Here is a 21242-nt window from a genome sequence, read left to right as displayed (position 1 = left end):
TCAAAAGTCACCTTATTGGTTGGTTCAGTTTGACTAGCTAATTTAAATAACGGTCGCGTTATAAAAATTAACACATTAAAATGTGTAAGCACATCAGTCTACTCATAATGTGTTAAATGCTTTGAGTAAATACCCAAGTTGTGTAAACTTTAAACTACACATGGATATGTGTAAAATAGATTTTTTTTATACACAGTTTTAGTTAATATTGACACAAAATGTGTAAATTAGAGTGTTACACATAATTTGTGTAATTTTTCTACACATTCCTTCTAAGAGTGTGCATGATGATGCTGTATGGCAGGGGTCACCAAACTCGGTCCTGGAGGGCCGCTGTCCTGCAGAGTTTAGCTCCAACCAGGTCCAACACACCTGCCTGAAAGTTTGCCTATTGTTAGTCAACATGTTTGCCTAATGTTAGTCAACAGATCAAAATAAGTGCACTTCCTAAAATTGTACTTAAGTGTGTTAAGAAACATTCTCATGAAAGTGTATTCTTTTTATACTTAAAGGAACACTCCGACTTTTTGGGACTTTAGCTTATTCACAGTATCCCCCAGAGTTAGATAAGTCCATACATACCTTTTTCATTTCTGTGCGTTCTGTAAGTGTTATTTGACGCACCCACCGCTGGCCTAGCTTAGCACAAAGACTGGATGTAAATGGATAAGGTAGCATACTAATCCCAATAAGTGACAAAATAATGCAAACATTTTCCTATTTACATGTTGTGATCTGTATAGTCACAGCGTGTACAAATAACAAGGCTATATGTGACAGAGACCATTTTTAATCGTATAAATACTGGGAACTATATTCTCACTAGGCGTAGGAGCACATCTACTTGGGCGAAGTGGCTACTTGGGCGGAGTGATTAGCGCAGCACACGAGACGCCCTGTTGATGGTTCCGTAAACAAAACAAACGTGACTAACTAGCTAGTAGCGAACGTGACTCGTGATCATGGCTGACTTTGAGGAATTGTCAGAGGAATTTTACTGGGTATCAAACCAAGATCCAGAACCATATAGTTTTGAGCCAGAATACACAGACGTGGAGTTACAAACTTTGGAAGCTGTAAGACAAGATACAGCGAACACCCATGATGGTAAACTATAAATTTACTATCTAGTAATTGCTGACTCCATTACTCCAACTCTGAGCGAACTCTCTGCTCCTCACCACAGGGCGTCTCGTGTGCTGCGCTAATCACTCCGCCCAAGTAGCCACTCCGCCCAAGTAGCTGTGCTCCTACGCCTAGTGAGAATATAGTTCCCAGTATTTATACGATTAAAAATGGTCTCTGTCTCATATAGCCTTGTTATTTGTACACGCTGTGACTATACAGATCACAACATGTAAATAGGAAAATGTTTGCATTATTTTGTCACTTATTGGGATTAGTATGCTACCTTATCCATTTACATCCAGTCTTTGTGCTAAGCTAGGCTAGCGGTGGGTGCGTCAAATAACACTTACAGAACGCACAGAAATGAAAAAGGTATGTATGGACTTATCTAACTCTGGGGGATACTGTGAATAAGCTAAAGTCCCAAAAAGTCGGAGTGTTCCTTTAAGGGGCCTTTTATCTCATTAATATTATCTGTACAGTTTTTTAAAATATGCTTTTAAGATTTGATGCATGCTACAAGTGCACATATACAATTACACAAGTTTCAAGCATACGATATCCTCTAATAAAAGCTATAACTCACTTTTATTAGAGGCTTGTTCTGAATGGGTAAAGTCTCAGATAACACGAAGAATGCTGATAGCAACATGCCACATCACACTTAACATACTTCCTAATTAATATCATAACTGCCTGCTATCATGGTTCTATACATTATGGTTTGATATCCTTGTACAAAATTTATTTGTCTACCCAGTGCATGAGTCCATACAGTATATGCCTGGTATGTGGGAATGTGTGTGTTTGCATTCATATATTTTCCTTCCAATGGATCTTCTGTCTTTTCCTGTGCCCAGGGCAACAGTAGTGTCACAATGGTGCAAATGACGTGTCATGGCAGCTGTGTTCCTCTCCCTTCACAGTCCGCAAACACCTGAGGCCGGCTCTTTGTTTGATGTGGAGACATCTGCCATTTAGTCTGTCAGTTTGGGGAAATATTTCAAGGAGTTCAGCCAGTTTTCATACTTTAGAGGTATAGTGCTACTGAGAAGAATTTTTGATACAAAGCCAAAATTGTGCCACTGAGATCCACCTGAAAGAGAAGGAGCTATGATAGATTATGCACAGATCCTCGTGGACGAGGAACTGTTTTCACAGCTGCTGTTGCAATTTGAAAAGAAGTTTATTAGTTGATAAAGCAGTTCTATAATTCTATAGTTATAATTTAGCTTCTTAAAAACATGTATGACACACAAAACTCTAGAGTCTGTAGCAACAAGGTAAAACACTGTTAAGAGTGACTGGCATGAAAAGTGACCAATTAACATGCGGTTTGCTTCCTGCTGACCATTAAAAATGTAGAGGACTTAAGTCCAAAAAAAAAGGTACAAAAGAAATCCTTAATATTGTATTGCTTTAAATGTTGAACGATTAGCTTTGCAGAACCAAACTGTTTAATATGATCAGCAAATTCTTCTGTAGTTTATTTTTAAGTTTGAAGGGTTTAAAAAGACTTGTATTTTATATTATAAGCTGTCTTGTTTTCATGTGAATATGTTGACATGGTGTTAAATTGTTGTATAATTGGCACTATTTAAAGGGATAGTACACCCAAAAATGAAAATTATGTCATCACTTACTCTTCCTCAAGTTGTTCCAAACCGGTATGAGTTTCTTTCTTCTGTTGAACACAAACATTGACAAACCATTGGAAGCCATTGACTTCCATTTTTTTTTCATTTTTTTTCTACAATGGAAGTCAATGGGGTCAATCAACTGTCTGGTTACCAACCAACATTCTTCAAAATATCTTCTTTTATGTGTTCAACTGAAGAAAGAAACTATCTTTTAGGTGAACTATCCCTTTAACTGCAGTTTGCTCCACTGAAAGATAAGATTTATATCAAAGCTCCATTTAAAACATGACATACACATACAGCTACAAAATGTGTTAAATTTAAGTAATATATTAATATAAGATTACTCATATAAATGCTCACAGGACAAATAGTCATGCAAGTAGTTACATTTGTGACCACTGGGAGAGCACAGTCTCATTTTTATGTCATTGACTCGACCCATAAAAATAATTAATACAGTTGCCTTTACATATTTTATCATTGTGTCTGTGCAATATTTCACTGACAAAATCTGACTTCCCTTTTTGTAATTGTTTTTTTTTTTTTCAACTGGCCAAGAATAAAACACAGAGTAGGCTAGGCATAATTCTGAGAATATGATATCTGACGCAATAGCCTAACCCAAATGCAGCGTTGAATGCTCTGATCCTTTGTCAATCCTTTGTGAGTGTGTTTATTGTACCTAAATACACTGCCTCAGGGCGACGTGGCCACGCCTACTCTCGAGACTCCGCCCCCTCCGCTCCAGCCTCTACTGTTAACGGAACTGTAGTGTTTAATGTTTACCATCGTTCAGCTTGACTGAACTATCTGATCCGGAGGCTTTATCTGAACGCCACATAGCACATACAGCGAAAGGACTGGACGCACTGTGTTCACTGTGAAGGTAATGTACTGAAACGTAACCGGCTTTTCGTTGTCCTTCTCGAAAGCGTATTAATCGATGTTCGATTAGGCTTCGACTGCAGCGATGTCATGTATACTGTAACGTTACAAGGAAATTTAACCCGTTTCATCCCGTTTCTTCTCCTGTGATTCTAGCCTGTTATAAACTTGTAATTGCAACTGCGCAAGACAATGAGACATTAAGCGCATATAGACATGTAATCTTATTCAGAAAGGAGTTATAATACGAAACACTTTGGACGGCTAATAAATGCTTTATTTCATTGTGTTTCTGCATGCACGCATTAGTATGACAGTCTCATATCCCGCTATGTGTGTTGCATAACTTCTTCGGTGCATTCCTGTCACGTACAAACGTTACACAGTTATTATTTTCTATTAACTATTGTCAATTTGTATGACAGTATTGGTTATTTTATCATTTGATTACTTAATTAGTAACTATTCGTTACTATTCATCTACAGGTTATTAATTACATAACGTTACTTGTAATAAATACTACTAGGCTAGTAATAATAATAATCATTGTTATTATTGTAGTAGTATAGTATTATTATTAATTTAGTAGTATATTTTATTTAGATTATTTATTATATATTTTATTTAGATTATTAAATGATCAGAATAACTAATAATAACAGTTATTATTTAATCAAAGTGGTGTCAAAGTTATAAACTGCAGCAATAAGCTCTTTGCACTTTTTCAGTCACTTTGAATTGAACTGCTCACGAAACTCTGAAAACTAAGTAGAAATGACAGAAGTTAAATCATTAAAATAGAATAGCCTAGATGTTATGGGATGATTTTGAAAACATTTTAAACATGCAGAGACCACTGTGTCGTAATGTCTCTATAAGTTTTGGGTCATGAGCTTTCATCTGATTTCTGATATTATGCAACAGTTGTGGAAATATTTGTTTGTTCCACATTCACTTTTCAAGGGCTCAGATGTCAAACCATTATATATGTTATACTAACTTGGCCCTTACTTATAATATATGAATCAATCAAAACTTACTTTAGCTGGACAATAACTTTATTCTAGAGCTGCTGTAAAGCCAAACAACCTCTGTTACTTTAATTTCCTATTATCACTGTAAAGCTGCTTTGCAACAATCTATATTGTGAAAAGCACTATATAAATGAAGGTGACTTGACTTGACTTGACATGAGATCATTGTGTGAAGTTTACCTAAATGTGACAGAATTGTAACCAGAGTGAAATGAATGACTTCCCCTTTCACAGTATGTCTCGAGAGCAGAAAGCAGTGGAGCGTGCCAGGAAGGCCTTCCTTACCGGCCGGAGCAAATCACTGGAGTACCGCATTACACAGCTAAAAAACCTGCTGCGTTTTGTCAGAGAACGACAGAATGAAATCGCAGAGGGCCTCAAAAAGGATCTCAGAAGGGTTGGTGAACCATCTACTTGTGTATTGTCCACTTCTAAACTCTGTTTGCTTATGTGATATTTGCTTTATATATTTGGCGACAGAGTGAATTTGGAACTCCTTTGTATGAGACTCTGGGTCTGGAGAGTGAGATTAACCTGGCTGTGAGAAAGCTGAAAGATTGGGCAGCTCCTCGACCCGTGAGCAAGAGCATGATGACCATCTCAGACCAGGTCTACATCCAGCCTGAGCCCCTGGGAGTAGTGCTGGTCATTGGGGCCTGGAACTACCCCTGGGCAGTCACCATCGGGCCCCTCATTGGAGCTATAGCAGCAGGTAATCGAGGTCTATCGAAGGACCATCAGAATGTTCGTTAACATTATATTGCTGCAAAGGTATATCCAGCCCCTTTTTTACTTTTAGTGAAGAACAGAAAAAAACTTCGCTGTGAGTATATTGGGGCACGTCAAAGTCCCGTTAAGACAAGTCATTTCACTCGGCGGCCATCTTTGAAACACCTCTCGGGCATGCAAGTGCAGCTCCTGTCTCTTTGAATGGGGAAACATTAAATTCTCCAAAACTGGTTTCCAAGCTTACGATCAAATGTCATATTTGAAATCACTAATGAAATCTGACAACAACTGTCTCATAAATTTAGTTTCTAAACGCTCGAATCATGACAGAAAACGACATTTTTCAGGCTGGATCAAGCTAATGCGCAGTGGAAGCGCGCATCTGACTGTTTCGATAGGAACCGGAGCTTCTAACGGCATGACTTAACCAATCGGCGATTGGCTCTTATTTAGAAGGCGGGACTTATTCCACCATATTGAGCGTTGCACTTTTCCACATTCAAAACAATACGAGTGATGCGTCTTGTGTAATTCTATAGTCTTTGGGAACGTTCAGTCTCTTGTATGTTGTGTGTGAAAAAAGTTGCTAGCTGCAGTTTACTTAATGGCCACCAGTGTCACTAATAACAATTTGAAAAACGCTGTTTGAAAGTTGGTCAGACCGACACAACAACAAACTTGTAGCCAAGCAGCATTAGGAAACAGTGTAGGAGAGAGAACAAGCAAGAGGGAGATTTGAAGAAAGACTGTAGAAAGAAGGATGGCTGAGAGACATTACAAAATATAAAAGCTCATAAGAATATTGGGTTATGATCTGGAAGGAGCTTTAGTGTTAATATTAGAAAAGCTGTCCAGCACTGGAGAGAGCTAAGCGAAAGGCCTGAAAACAGACACAGAGGTTGCTTTGATTCCGTTCCATATGTGAGTAACACTGGGTTTGAGTGTCACTGTTTGTCTGGAGCTGCTGTACTGTGTAGCACGCAACTTGTGTTTTTCACTAGCTGTGTGCTTTCTTGTTGTCTCATTTTGTGTGAGCACATGGCTCAAGGAAACACATGACAAGCCATGTGCCCACACCAAACATGACAAAAAACACAAGCACATGGCCAGTAAAACAAATCACAAGCCATGTGCTCACACAAAGTTGCATTACTACAGCATCTCAGGGTATTTTCCCTCCCAAATCTGGTTTCCAGCATGACAAGTTGCTATTTGCAGGAAACAAAGTTTCATTAACAGCTTTCTGGGCGCACTCTCACACAACCAATTTGGTTGAAGTTAACCATAATCATTGCCCTTAATAGCCAAAGGAAAAAAATATTCAACTCTTAAATATTTTAAATGTGATTACCAGTTTTCTTCAAAATTTTACTTAACAGAATCCAAAATTCTATTAAACCTTTTAATTAATTTAGAAGCATTTTAAAGTGTGAAGTCTGTCATCCTACCTTAACATTAAGTCCTTTTAGCCCGTCTAGAATGGTCCCTCTGTCGAACAGGGTTCTGCAGTCTGGCAGAATGAAGACAACGTGGTTCATCGTCCCCGTCCACCGACAGAGGGAGATTCAGAGGACTCCTGGAATGGCCCGCCAAATTGTGATACATTTTTTCTAAACCTATTTCGCACCTGACCTAAGTCTACCTGGGTCTCGTCTACAATCGACGTCCCCGCACATCTACAGTCGACGTTTAGTCTACCTGGGTCTCGTCTACAATCGACGTCCCCGAACGTCTACAGTCGACGTTTAGTCTACCTGGGTCTCGTCTACAATCGACGTCCCCGAACGTCTACAGTTGACGTTTAGTCTACCTGGGTCTCGTCTACAATCGACGTCCCCGAACGTCTACAGTCGACGTTTAGTCTACCTGGGTCTCATCTACAGTCGACGTCCCCGAACGTCTACAGTCGACGTTTAGTCTACCTGGGTCTCGTCTACAATCGACGTCCCCGAACGTCTACAGTCGACGTTTAGTCTACCTGGGTCTCGTCTACAATCGACGTCCCCGAACGTCTACAGTTGACGTTTAGTCTACCTGGGTCTCATCTACAGTCGACGTCCCCGAACGTCTACAGTCGACGTTTAGTCTACCTGGGTCTCGTCTACAATCGACGTCCCCGAACGTCTACAGTCGACGTTTAGTCTACCTGGGTCTCATCTACAGTCGACGTCCCCGAACGTCTACAGTCGACGTTTAGTCTACCTGGGTCTCGTCTACAATCGACGTCCCCGAACGTCTACAGTCGACGTTTAGTCTACCTGGGTCTCGTCTACAATCGACGTCCCCGAACATCTACAGTCGACGTTAGTTTCTTTGGGTCTCGTCTACAGTCGACGTCCCCGAACGTCTACAGTCGACGTTTAGTCTACCTGGGTCTCGTCTACAATCGACGTCCCCGAACATCTACAGTCGACGTTAGTTTCTTTGGGTCTCGTCTACAATTGACGTCCCCGAACGTCTACAGTCGACGTTTGGTCTACCTGGGTCTCGTCTACAATCGACATTCCCCGAACGTCTACAGTCGACGTTTAGTCTACCTGGGTCTCGTCTACAATCGACGTCCCCGAACGTCTACAGTTGACGTTTAGTCTACCTGGGTCTCGTCTACAATCGACGTCCCCGAACGTCTACAGTCGACGTTTAGTCTACCTGGGTCTCGTCTACAATCGACGTCCCCGAACGTCTACAGTCGACGTTTAGTCTACCTGGGTCTCATCTACAGTCGACGTCCCCGAACGTCTACAGTCGACGTTTAGTCTACCTGGGTCTCGTCTACAATCGACGTCCCCGAACGTCTACAGTCGACGTTTAGTCTACCTGGGTCTCGTCTACAATCGACGTCCCCGAACGTCTACAGTTGACGTTTAGTCTACCTGGGTCTCATCTACAGTCGACGTCCCCGAACGTCTACAGTCGACGTTTAGTCTACCTGGGTCTCGTCTACAATCGACGTCCCCGAACGTCTACAGTCGACGTTTAGTCTACCTGGGTCTCATCTACAGTCGACGTCCCCGAACGTCTACAGTCGACGTTTAGTCTACCTGGGTCTCGTCTACAATCGACGTCCCCGAACGTCTACAGTCGACGTTTAGTCTACCTGGGTCTTGTCTACAATCGACGTCCCCGAACATCTACAGTCGACGTTAGTTTCTTTGGGTCTCGTCTACAGTCGACGTTTAGTCTACCTGGGTCTCATCTACAGTCGACGTCCCCGAACATCTACAGTCGACGTTAGTTTCTTTGGGTCTCGTCTACAGTCGACGTCCCCGAACGTCTAGAGTCGACGTTTAGTCTACCTGGGTCTCGTCTACAATCGACGTCCCCGAACATCTACAGTCGACGTTAGTTTCTTTGGGTCTCGTCTACAATTGACGTCCCCGAACGTCTACAGTCGACGTTTGGTCTACCTGGGTCTCGTCTACAATCGACGTCCCCGAACATCTACAGTCGACGTTAGTTTCTCTGGGTCTCGTCTACAGTCGACGTCCCTGAACGTCTACAGTTGACGTTTAGTCTACCTGGGTCTCATCTACAGTTGACGTCCCCGAACGTCTACAGTCGACGTTTAGTCTACCTGGGTCTCGTCTACAATCGACGTCCCCGAACATCTACAGTCGACGTTAGTTTCTCTGGGTCTCGTCTACAGTCGACGTCCCCGAACGTCTACAGTCGACGTTTAGTCTACCTGGGTCTCGTCTACAATCGACGTCCCCGAACATCTACAGTCGACGTTAGTTTCTCTGGGTCTCGTCTACAGTCGACGTCCCCGAACATCTACAGTCGACGTTAGTTTCTCTGGGTCTCGTCTACAGTCGACGTCCCTGAACATCTACAGTCGACGTTAGTTTCTCTGGGTCTCGTCTACAGTCGACGTCCCTGAACATCTACAGTCGACGTTAGTTTCTCTGGGTCTCGTCTACAGTCGACGTCCCCGAACATCTACAGGCGACGTTAGTTTCTCTGGGTCTCGTCTACAGTCGACGTCCCCGAACATCTACAGTCGACGTTAGTTTCTCTGGGTCTCGTCTACAGTCGACGTCCCCGAACGTCTACAGTCGACGTTTAGTCTACCTGGGTCTCGTCTACAATCGACGTCCCCGAACATCTACAGTCGACGTTAGTTTCTCTGGGTCTCGTCTACAGTCGACATCCCCGAACATCTACAGTCGACGTTAGTTTCTCTGGGTCTCGTCTACAGTCGACGTCCCTGAACATCTACAGTCGACGTTAGTTTCTCTGGGTCTCGTCTACAGTCGACGTCCCCGAACATCTACAGTCGACGTTAGTTTCTCTGGGTCTCGTCTACAGTCGACGTCCCTGAACATCTAGTCGACGTTAGTTTCTCTGGGTCTCGTCTACAGTCGACGTCCCCGAACATCTACAGTCGACGTTAGTTTCTCTGGGTCTCGTCTACAGTCGACGTCCCTGAACATCTACAGTCGACGTTAGTTTCTCTGGGTCTCGTCTACAGTCGACGTCCCCGAACATCTACAGTCGACGTTAGTTTCTCTGGGTCTCGTCTACAGTCGACGTCCCTGAACATCTACAGTCGACGTTAGTTTCTCTGGGTCTCGTCTACAGTCGACGTCCACGTTCAATAATATTTATACTCTAGCGCGTCTACAGTTGACGTCGGCCGAGTCAGTAATCCCTAACTTGTTCCCTTAACTAACTTGCTGTGCAGCAATAATAACCAGACAGACTTCAGCAAATGTCCTTTAAAGGAGAACTCCGGGAAATTTTTAAAGTAATCTTGATCGTTATACCTTTGTGAGTACTGTCTATAGAAAAAAAAACGAACCGGATTGGTGCTTGTAACACGGAGCTGCTACAGCTAACGCCCAGAGCTCCCACTCAGCTAAAACGGCAGTTATGGGGGCATATACATAAAGAGTGTCTTTGTGCCTCTTAACAGACACAAAATGCAATTAAAATGTCTGTCCAACATGAACAGGGCCCTTACATGACAACAAGATGCATTTAGCAACTTAGCCATTGTTTAAATTCACCTAAATAGTGTTTTAGACGGCTAGCTGTAGTCTTGCGCTGAAGTCCCGTGGAAACTCAGTTGTAGCCGGAAAAAGGTAAATAGCAGTGTGCAGGTCGGAGGAGCGTAGTGTTTGAAGAGTGATGATCGGAGTTGCTCACAAGTGAAGAAGAAATGGTTTGCGTTTGTGCCGTTCCGAATTGTGGCAACAGAATTCGAAATTACAAGAACTTAAATTTTCATCGCCTTCCTTCCTCCGTGTTGCAAGCACCAATCCTGTTCGTTTTTTTTTTCTATAGACAGTACTCACAAAGGTATAACAATCAAGATTAACTTAAAAATTGCCCGGAGTTCTCCTTTAAATGCATTAATCGCGGCCAGGAGAGTTTCCCGAGCAGTTCTCAGGGAATCTCCCCCAAGAAGAAGCATGGCCGGACGATCTCAGACAAATTTCAGAGAGAATCCCACCAGCAAATGGAATACATCAGGTTTTATAGGATAAAGACAGACACAGCAAATAAGATCAAGTGACTAACTCATGACTTAACTCATCTCACCTTCTATCAATATGATTGGTTCAATTGGTAAAGCAAGCCCCCACCTTTTTACCCTCTGTTACTGGCATAAGCAAAAAATCATTGTAAAGGGTTAAGAGCTCAGTTGATTACTCAATATATCATGACACAATACAGACAGTGTATTTTTGATTTTGTCATGAGAATTTTTGGCACTTGAGAATTTTCCATAACACAAATAGACAAAGAACAGAACGTTTTAGTACGTTCTGTCCAAAGTTGTTAGAATTTTAGACCAAAAGGGGAAGTAAGGTTAATATGTTAGAATTGTTAAAGGATTAGTTCACTTTCAAAAAATGTTTTGCTAATAATTTACTCACCCCGATGTCATCCAAGATATCCATGTCTTTCTTTCTTCAGTCGAAAAGAAATTAAGGCTTTTGAGGAAAACATTCCAGGATTTTTCTACACAGAATGGACTTCAATGGCATCCAACTATTCCAATGTTCAAAGAAGGTTCAAATGTCTGTCTCAATGCAGCTTTAAAGTCTCCACACGATCTCAGTCGAGAAATAAGGGTCTTATGTAGCGAAACGATTGGCCATTTTCTAATAAAAACAAAAAAAAAACAATTATACACTTTTTAACCACAAATGCCCATCTTGTATGCTGAAATGCTCTGAGACGTATTACGTCATGACGTTGGAAAGGTCACGAAAAAAAATAACAATAATAATAATAATAAATAAAACAAAGATGTTGGACGATTTTGAAGTTGGAAGAGAAAATGAGATGGAATTTTTCGCCCTTTCCTACCTTTTTGAACCTTAGTACACAGGCAAATAACTTTGATAGATGACGTGACGCGTGACCTTTCCAACGTGATGACGCAATGCGTGGCACATCTCAGAGATGGTACACAACGAGCATTTGTGGTTACAAAGTATATATAGAATTCTTTTTTTTTGAAAATGGCAGATCGTTTAGCGAGATAAGACCCTTATTTCTCGACTGGGATCGTGTCGAGACTTTGAAGCTGCATTGAGACGGACATTTGAACCTTCTTTGAACATTGGAATAGTTGGTTGCCATTGAAGTCCATTATATGGAAAAAAATCCTGGAATGTTTTCCTCAAAAATCTTAATTTCTTTTCGACTAATGAAAGAAAGACATGTATATCTTGGATGACACCGGGGTGAGTAAATTATCCGCAATTTTTTTTTTTGAAAGTGAACTTATCCTTTAATATCATGGTTAGATTAAATTTTGGTTAACTATCTTATCTATTAAAAATCCATCACACAACTAACAACCAACTCTTGTTTGTATTTACTCTTGTGTATGTATGTTAATTTTTTGTGCTTCCTTGTCGTTCGTTCATCATCTTTGCTTTATTTTTCGCGAAGCATTATTTTGTTGCTCTTCTGCTACGATAAACAGACTTCCACTCTTGCATTGCGTGTGTAAGGAGGCCAGCTAGTGAGAGTTGTGCAGACTGATGACTGCTATTGAATGCAGTGTTTACTGTTTAGCGTCCTTGTCCTTGTTGCATCGGCCTCGCATGCCAGCGATCGGGGTTGATTTCAAATATCAACTATGTTCAGCAACGACTTTGAGAAATAACTTACTGCACCTTTAATAATAGCAGCACAAGAGCTGCATGAACCACAAAAATGTGCAAAGCCTGATAATTGTGTTATTCATCAGCACTGATTAAATTTGCTGATTTAATTAGTGATCTAAATATAATCAAGCATTTTAAATATTTCTTAATTATTTACATCATAACTTTTTAAAATGTCAAAAGTGTTTAATTTAGATTTTGAATACCAGATGTGTCCATCTGACCATTGTGGTCTGAGACTTATGAACCCCAGTGTATGTGACTGTACGTTCTCCACCCACTTTAAAATATTAAATATGAGGCATTTGTCTGAACAATCGGTTTTACATCTTCTCCTCCTCAGTTTTTATAGTGTAGACGGAAAAAAAAAACATTTTAGTAACATGAATGAAGAGCACATTTAAGGATAACTGTGTTACTCTGTACTTTGTCCTACTTATGTGAAACTGCCCTGTGCCAACAGACCAAAGTACAGTACTGTCCCTTTCTCTTAGTCACTATCAACAATGTCAGAACTTGCAAAAATAACCCCTAGAAATACTTTGGATTTTAAAACTATTTATTTATTTATTATCGCGTTTTAAGAATAATGCATGAATTAACTTATGCACATTAATTGCAAGTTTTTTGAAAATGCTGTAACTCGTTTGAACTCAATATCACTATATACAGAGATAGCTTCAGCTTTTATCCCTCTGTCTGTTATCTGTCTTGAAGAATGTTAGTCACCGTTTACTAAGTGAAAAGTCAGGTTTGCAAAACAGAGATAAATTTGAAGTTATTACAGATCATATTTTTTTATAGTCTATAATTTACTGTATATAGATCAGTGGGTGTTACTAAGTTAACATGTGGAGATACAAAACGCCTGCCAATATTTAAGAAAATTGATAATAATATTGTCATATTATAATTAATACTATGTTATTTGACAGGTAATGCAGCTGTGATCAAGCCATCTGAAGTCAGTTCTCACACTTCCAAAGTAATGGAGGATCTCTTACCACTGTACTTGGACAAAGTAAGATTTCTTTCATACATTTCTACAACAAATTGGTTTATAATTTAAATTAACCAAATAAAAAGCATAATAACCCTAAATATACATTTGAATTAGTATACAGTGTAATTTATTCATATGATGGTTCTGATCTCAGGAGTTGTACCCTGTTGTCACCGGTGGGGTGACAGAGACCCAAGAGCTGCTCAAGCAGCGGTTTGATCACATCTTCTACACTGGGAACGGTACAGTGGGTAAAATCATCATGGAGGCTGCTGCGAAACACTTAACCCCGTCCACTCTGGAGCTGGGCGGAAAGAGCCCGTGCTACATCGACAACAACTGTGACCTCGCCGTCGCATGCCGGTCAGTCCATTCACAACAGTCGGACTCCGGAAGTAAAAACTCCATTCGACTCTCCATAGGGAAATTGATTTTTGACGACAACTTAGAAACCTTTAAAGACAGTTTTACTGTTATATGTTAATCGATAGTATTTGCTTCTGTTGAAGCCGTTAGCCCACATTATTATAAACTTAGTTTTAAAAGAATCGTGTTTAAAGGAATAGTTCACTTAAAAATGAAAATTCTGTCATCATTTACTCTCCCTCAAGTTGTTTCAAACCTGTATCAATTTCTGTCTTCTGCTGAACACGAAAGAAGATATTTTGAAGAATGCCAGTGACCAAACGAGACCAAATGGGGTCCATCAACTGTTTGGTTACCGACATTGTTCAAAATATCTTCCTTTGTGTTCAGCAGAAGAAAGAAATTCATACAGGTTCGAAACAACTTGAGGGTGAGTGAGTAAATGATGACAGAATTTTCATTTTTAAGTGAACTATTCCTTTAACAGCGGAATTCGTGGGTAAGAACAACATTACCCATGATGCTGTACAGAAAATTCCACCAATCAGAGTTGAAATAATTAAAATGCACCAAAAGATCTCGTTAGCTCCGCCCACTCCCATGATGTGCTGCAAATGACGTAATCAAGTCGTTCTTTCTATGCTCTCAAAATACTTGAATATTTGATTATATATTCATATTTTGTAATAAACTTAAAATATATTGTTATATATAAGCAACATTTTCAATTAGTATTTTTTTATTTCTCAATCGTTTTTAATTTGTTCGCTGTTCGCAATGCTTCATGGGATTGTGGTTCTTTCTTTCACTAAAGTCAAGTACACAGTCTTTTACCTTTGAATTTTTGTCTGATTTTCAAATACTTTTGCTTCAAATCAAAAGTTTGATATGTTATGATTCACCTCGTAGCTGATTGGCTTGGTTCATGGCTTATAACGGTTTAACGAAGACTTTTGTGAAATGCCTATGGGAGAAATGAATGGAAAAAATACTTCCGGAACCAACGCCGCTGAAAAAGTGGGCGGGCGCTAATGCACTCTATTAATCTTGAATGTTTGTATGCAGTGAATCTGTGAAATGATTTTGAACACGGGTTCTCTGTGACATTACAGGCGTATTGCATGGGGGAAGTATTCAAACTGTGGTCAGACCTGCATTGCTCCGGACTACATACTGTGTGACCCCAGTATACAAGACAGAGTGATTGAAGAGATCAAGAAGAATATTAAAGTATGTATGTAGGTTATTTGTGAATGAAAGTTCATTTATATTGATACATTTCAGCATTTCAAGGTGCAAATGTTAAGAGTAAATGCATTTTAAACTAACATGAACTAACAATAGCATATTTTTAAATAAACATTAAATGGAATAACAAACATTTTATTGAGATTAATTATTTATCATAGTTAGTTGATGATATTTTATGCATTAATATCATTAAAATATTGAATCTTATTGTAAAGTGTCACCAAAAATTCTATTGATTTAGAAGGCTAATAATGAAAAGTTTGAGGTATGGATTACTAGAATATATGTTAGGAAACATGTAAAAAGATTATGAAACAGATTCAACTGATTTATTCTTGCTGAAAATTTTTAGATTTGGAGTGGGCCATAATTGCTTAAATTCCACTCTGTTCATATATATACATATAAAGACTGTGTATATATACATATATATATATATATATTGTATATATTCATTCATATGAACGGATTAGAATTTAAGCAATTAGTGAAGTCTATATAAAAAGTGCAAATAAGCAAATAAAAAGATTTTATTTTGATGAAAATGATTTAATTTCATATATATATATGAAATCTATCACTATTTAACAATTAACTTTCTATAAATATAAAATGTCAAATGAGCTAATACATGCTTTCATTTGTGTTGATCAGGAATTCTATACCGAAGACCCCAAAAAATGTCTGGATTATGGACGCATCATCAATGAGCGCCACTTCAAGAGACTGATGGCATTGTTGGAGGGCAGCAGCGTCGCTGTGGGGGGTGAAAACGACGAGTCAGAGTGCTACATTGGTAAACTTTAGCTGCATTGCTAATGCTAAATTACTACAATCATTTCAGAAGATAATGAAACGGATTTGTTGTTTACTCACTGTGTAAACACATTTATAATTCTTCGTTATCCACCAACTGCTGCTTTATATTGCACACTGGCATTTGTTAGCATATTTTAGTTAATTATCATAATCATACACACACTGGTTTGTAGCACAAATAGTTTTACCGTTTACTCCACTTTCTTCTTCTTCTAGGTATTAATCTATAGCGGCTAATGCATCAGAAGTCTCGCACATTAACAGAAAATAGCTTACTTCCGTGTTGCAGAATAAGGTGTTTATTCAACATGCATCTCTTCACAGCTCCTACAGTTTTAAGGGACGTGAAGCCGGATGCCAAGGTGATGCAGGAGGAGATCTTCGGGCCTCTGTTGCCCGTCCTGACAGTGAGCGGTGCAGATGAAGCCATCAAGTTCATCAACCAGAGAGAGAAGCCCCTTGCCTTGTACATCTTCTCTTCAGACAACAAGGTTTAAGGATCATTCATTCATTATATAGAGAAAAATCATCATGTTCTACTTAAGACAATGGTACAGATCTGTTCTTTAATTACAGCTGATCAAGCATATGATAGCGGAGACCTCTAGTGGTGGAGTGTTGGCCAATGACTGTTTGATGCACTTCTCTGTAAGCTCCTTGCCGTTTGGTGGAGTTGGTGAGTTCTTTTTTTTGTTTTTTTTCGGAGAGTCTGAAGAAGCTGCAGAAGCATGCATGTGATGTTTTGATGTGTGGACTGTACTGAAGCTCAGCTCTTGGACTCCCCCTGCAGGTAACAGTGGGATGGGCCGCTATCATGGCAAGTACGGCTTTGACCACTTGAGCCACTTGCGCGGCTGTCTGATCAAACAGCTGAAGATGGAGGGGGTGAATAAGATGCGTTATCCACCACATACAGCGGATAAGCTGGGCTGGGCACGCTTTTTCATCCTCAAGCACGTCGACTTTGGCAGTCTGGGCCGCATGGCGCTGCTGGCTCTGCTGGCGGTCTTTGTTGCAGTGATTTTACAGGTAACTGAGCATCATGTGAAATAAGATTTTTACTATCATCATAGATTTTTTATTTAAGTCATTTGATATTATTTAGTATTTCATGGATTTGTTTTTGTATATATAAATAAGCAGGCATACATTTTTTTTTTTTACAAAAGTATAATTTTTATTTAGATATATATAAATAAAAAATATTATTACAAAAATATGTTTTTGTAATATTTAATATACTGTATTATATGTTATATAGATATTATTATACATATAAAATATATTGATAATATATATTATTTTATAAAACAATACTAGTAGCACTAGTAATGGAATACACCAATGTTCAATAGAATTTATGACTACTAATATTTAAAATGAACTATTCTTCCACCAACTGATAATATTTTTTAACATATTACTAGTATAGATTGTTTCCATATATTATTATATAAACATGATTTATATATAATATTTTTTATAGTATTCTATATTATAGTATATTATTATATTATAATAATTATATAATTAAATATGATATTATATTTTTATAAAACAGATATGCCAGTATGATTGAAGACACCAGTGTTCAATGAATAAAATGTATTATTAATAATTATCAAAATAAACAAGTGGTATAGTTTAATAACATCCTACTATATATATATATATATATATATATATATATATATATATATATATATATATATATATATATATATGCTCACCAAGGCTGCATTTATTTTATAAAAAAAACAATAATAAAAAAACAGTATTATTGTGAAATATTATGACAATTTAAAATGACTGTTTTCTATTTTAATGTATTTTAAAATGTAATTTATTCCTCAGATGAAAGCTGAATTTTCAGCATCATTACTCCAGTCTTCAGTGTCACATGAGAAAATCATTCTAATATGATGATTTGATACTCAAGAAAAAAAATTGATATTATCAATGTTGAAAAAAGTTGTGTACAATTTTTTTTTTCAAAATTATTTGATGAATAGAAAGTTCAAAAGAACAGCATTTATTTATAATACAATATTTTCTAACATTATAAATGTCTTTACTGTAACTTTTGATCAGTTTAACTCATCCTTGATGAATAAAAGTATTGATTTATTTTATTTATTTCCCCCAAAAATAAAATGAAAATTCTTACTGACCCCAAACTTTTGAACGGTAGTGTTTAATGTTACAAAAGCTTTAGATTACAATAAATGCTGTTCTTTTGAGCTTTCTATTCATCATAGCATCATGAAATAAACATGTAAAAAACTGTTTTCAACATTGATAATAATCATAAATGTTTCTTGAGCATCATAGTATCATATCAGAATGATTTCTGAAGGATCATGTGACACTGAAGACTGGAGTAATGATGCTGAAAATCCAGCTTTGATCACAGGAATAAATAATTACACTTAACTATATATTCACATAGAAAACAGCTGTTTTAAATTGTAATAATATTTCACAATATGACTGTTTTTGTTGGTATTTTTAATCAAATAAATGCAGCCTTGGTGAGCAGAAGATACTTATTTTAAAAACATTAAAATCTTACAGATCTAAAACTTTTGACCGGTAGTGTGTGTGTGTGTATATATATACACATATATTAAAAATAGATAAAAAATATTAATTTAATCACATATATATATATATATGTACATATAAACATGTAAATAATATTACACTTTTTTTTTTTTAAAGAGAAACTTTTATAAAACAGAATCACATGGCTCATCTAATCAGATGTCAGAGCTAAAACTCTCAGTTTTTGGTTGAAGTCCCCCATGAACATTTGATTCCTGACAGACTCTTCTTGTTATTGCTGTTGTATTTACAGAGAAATTATACTGATTAATAATGAACAATATGAAGAAATCTTACCTCCTCTCAGAAGACCTGGGTCAGATGGGGGAAAACTCCTACAGAAGTGCTGCTTCTCTCCTTTGCCTTCGTTATATTATCATGGCCATGATTCATTTCCATCATTATGACAATGATGCATTTTTGGTCATTTAAACTAACATGCCGTTTTAATGCTAATTGTGATATCTGAAGCACTTTAATCAGTTTATTTTAGAATACACTTTTTTTCTGCAGATGCTCGCCATCCTGTCCATGTATGGGATATTTTTAATGAAGGAAATTAAGGTCACCCAGAGTAGATTTAATAATATTTTTTTTTCTTAAGCAATATATGAATACACTAATTATGTGTTTATATGTATTATGAATAAGATGTCCAGCATTTTAAAGAAATGCACATTTCAAGTCTAACTGTGAGTTTTGTGAAGGCTTAACAAGCGGTTTGTGCTGCAGATATGTGGTTCCGCCAGATTTATTTATGAAGGATTGTTTCATATGACGAAAATATTATAATAATATTTTGGATTATTGTATTAATATAATACAGAATACATAGTTATCCTGAATGTTTCATTTTAAAATGGATAGTTCACTCACTCACTCACTCGCATGATGCCCCAAACCAGTCTTTCCTTTTTCTCTGAAACACAAATGAAGGAATGTTGAATAAAAGTTACGCTGCTCTTTTTCCACACAATGCAAGTATATGGGGACTGCAATATGGGTTTGCACCAGCGTGAGGGTGATTTTGGTGAACTATATCTTTAAGAAAGCAGATCAACTGCACAATATATGTAATGTGCTCCTAAAAATATTTCTACAATATACCTGACAACCATTTCACTCTAATAACATATGCTAAAATTTGTATGTTCTGCATCTGACTGATCAAAGCATTTTTAGTCCTTATAGTAATGCCATAGATTTTGAGATACTTTTATGACACAGAAATAATTTTGAATGTAACAATAAACTTGTTTTTACACAGCTGCATGTGGGCTTTCTGGTTTAATTGTGTATCTTCTGGCATCTCACTGGCTGTGTAGCAAGTGGAAGAATGTCTGTCATGTTTGTCATGGCTTCTGTTTGCGTTTTATTCTTCTTTCCTTTATCTGGCTCTTTGTTGTCCTCCTACACAAATACACAAATGCTCACATGTACTCCTTCTTGTGGATGACTCCAATTAAATCGACACACTGACACATTAACTAAAATGAATCATTTTTAAACGCAGTTTTTCAGTCACATAGTTTTCTGTGAAGGGTTGTACAAGAGTCACGCATAAATGCGTCTTTCACGTGTCTTTTAACGACGAGGCATTAACGTGGAGTCTAAGGTCAACCAATATTGCTTTGTGGAACGAGGAAGTAAAACTGGTTCTGCAGCATGTAACCTGTTTCGATGAAACTGTCGAAAAGCCTCTACATTTACACACTCTAGTAAGACAAGATTCAGTACTGAAGATGCACTTTAAGTAACCCACTGTGAGGGTGTTTGGGATTTTTTAAAATATGGATATATAGTAAATCAAAAGCGCATGTGATAAATGAATACTTCTCTCTGTTGAGACACATGTTTTTCATACCATTTGACTTGTGAGCCCTATGGACGTGTTGAGGTATCAAATATCAACATCAACACTGAGGCTGTTTTGCTAATACTGTAGAACAGGTGACCGGGGGAGGAGGAAAGATCTTTTGTTCATCAGTGTCTTGGTCTTGTTGATTTCGTTAAGCATGGCAAACTGTTTCAATTCAACTTAAATTGGGATGACTATATTCATGTTTATTATAGGAAATTAAAGCTAAAACCATAAAAAAAATATTTAGTTACTTAAACGTTAACTATATATATGTGTGTGTGTGTGTGTGTGTTTGTATATATGTGTGTGTGCATTTATATATATATATATACTGTACATATATACAACACATATACACACACCTATTATATATTTACAGACTTTTATGTTAGATGCGATTAATCTTGATTAATCGATTTGACAGCACTAATATATATATATATATATATAGAGAGAGCTTAACTTTAAAAACACTATTTAAAAAAACAATAACTAATAAAAAACAACAACAAAATGACAAAACATTAAAATGAAAATGAAAAAGTTAAAATAAAAACTACATCAAAATATTAATGAAAACAATAGGCTAATAATAGTAGGTCTATCTCAATAGCACAGGCCATATTGTTATTGTTGCCAACATTTCTCATTTTCTTCGATGTACTGAAATAAGTACAACTTACAACTAAAACTATATAGACATATTATATTTAAAATAATACAAATAATGATGATAATACAAATGACTAAAACTTTATTATAAAAACAAACAAAAAAATGTACAAATTAAT

The 21242-nt window shown here is 37.6% G+C and overlaps 1 protein-coding gene across 1 annotated transcript; it reads left to right on the top strand.

Moving 5' to 3' along the window:
- The first annotated feature begins 3512 nt into the window (after nucleotides 1-3512).
- Nucleotides 3513-19861, top strand: aldh3a2b (aldehyde dehydrogenase 3 family, member A2b). Its single transcript, XM_081390708.1, has 11 exons — nucleotides 3513-3657; nucleotides 4926-5088; nucleotides 5172-5403; nucleotides 13483-13568; nucleotides 13705-13913; nucleotides 15029-15146; nucleotides 15822-15963; nucleotides 16311-16477; nucleotides 16563-16662; nucleotides 16777-17015; nucleotides 18844-19861. Exons 2-11 carry the CDS (start codon nucleotides 4927-4929, stop codon nucleotides 18859-18861), a joined length of 1473 nt encoding a protein of 490 aa, XP_081246834.1. The 5' UTR covers nucleotides 3513-3657; nucleotide 4926; the 3' UTR covers nucleotides 18862-19861.
- The last annotated feature ends 1381 nt before the right edge of the window (nucleotides 19862-21242 follow it).

The sequence above is a fragment of the Scardinius erythrophthalmus genome (assembly GCF_964197995.2).
Source record: "Scardinius erythrophthalmus genome assembly, chromosome: 17".
NCBI lineage: Eukaryota > Metazoa > Chordata > Actinopteri > Cypriniformes > Leuciscidae > Scardinius > Scardinius erythrophthalmus.
The sequence above is the reverse complement of the archived record's forward strand: the minus strand, read 5'-3'. Positions and strand labels throughout refer to the sequence as shown.

What these genes read in the sequence shown, in the direction of transcription:
- aldh3a2b (XM_081390708.1), top strand. Translation starts at nt 4,927, where the DNA reads ATGTCTCGAGAGCAGAAAGCAGTGGAGCGTGCCAGGAAGGCCTTCCTT. An exon ending in TACCACTGTACTTGGACAAA is followed by an intron (nt 13,569 to 13,704) that starts GTAAGATTTCTT and finishes TTCTGATCTCAG; the next exon opens with GAGTTGTACCCTGTTGTCAC. An exon ending in CGAGTCAGAGTGCTACATTG is followed by an intron (nt 15,964 to 16,310) that starts GTAAACTTTAGC and finishes ATCTCTTCACAG; the next exon opens with CTCCTACAGTTTTAAGGGAC.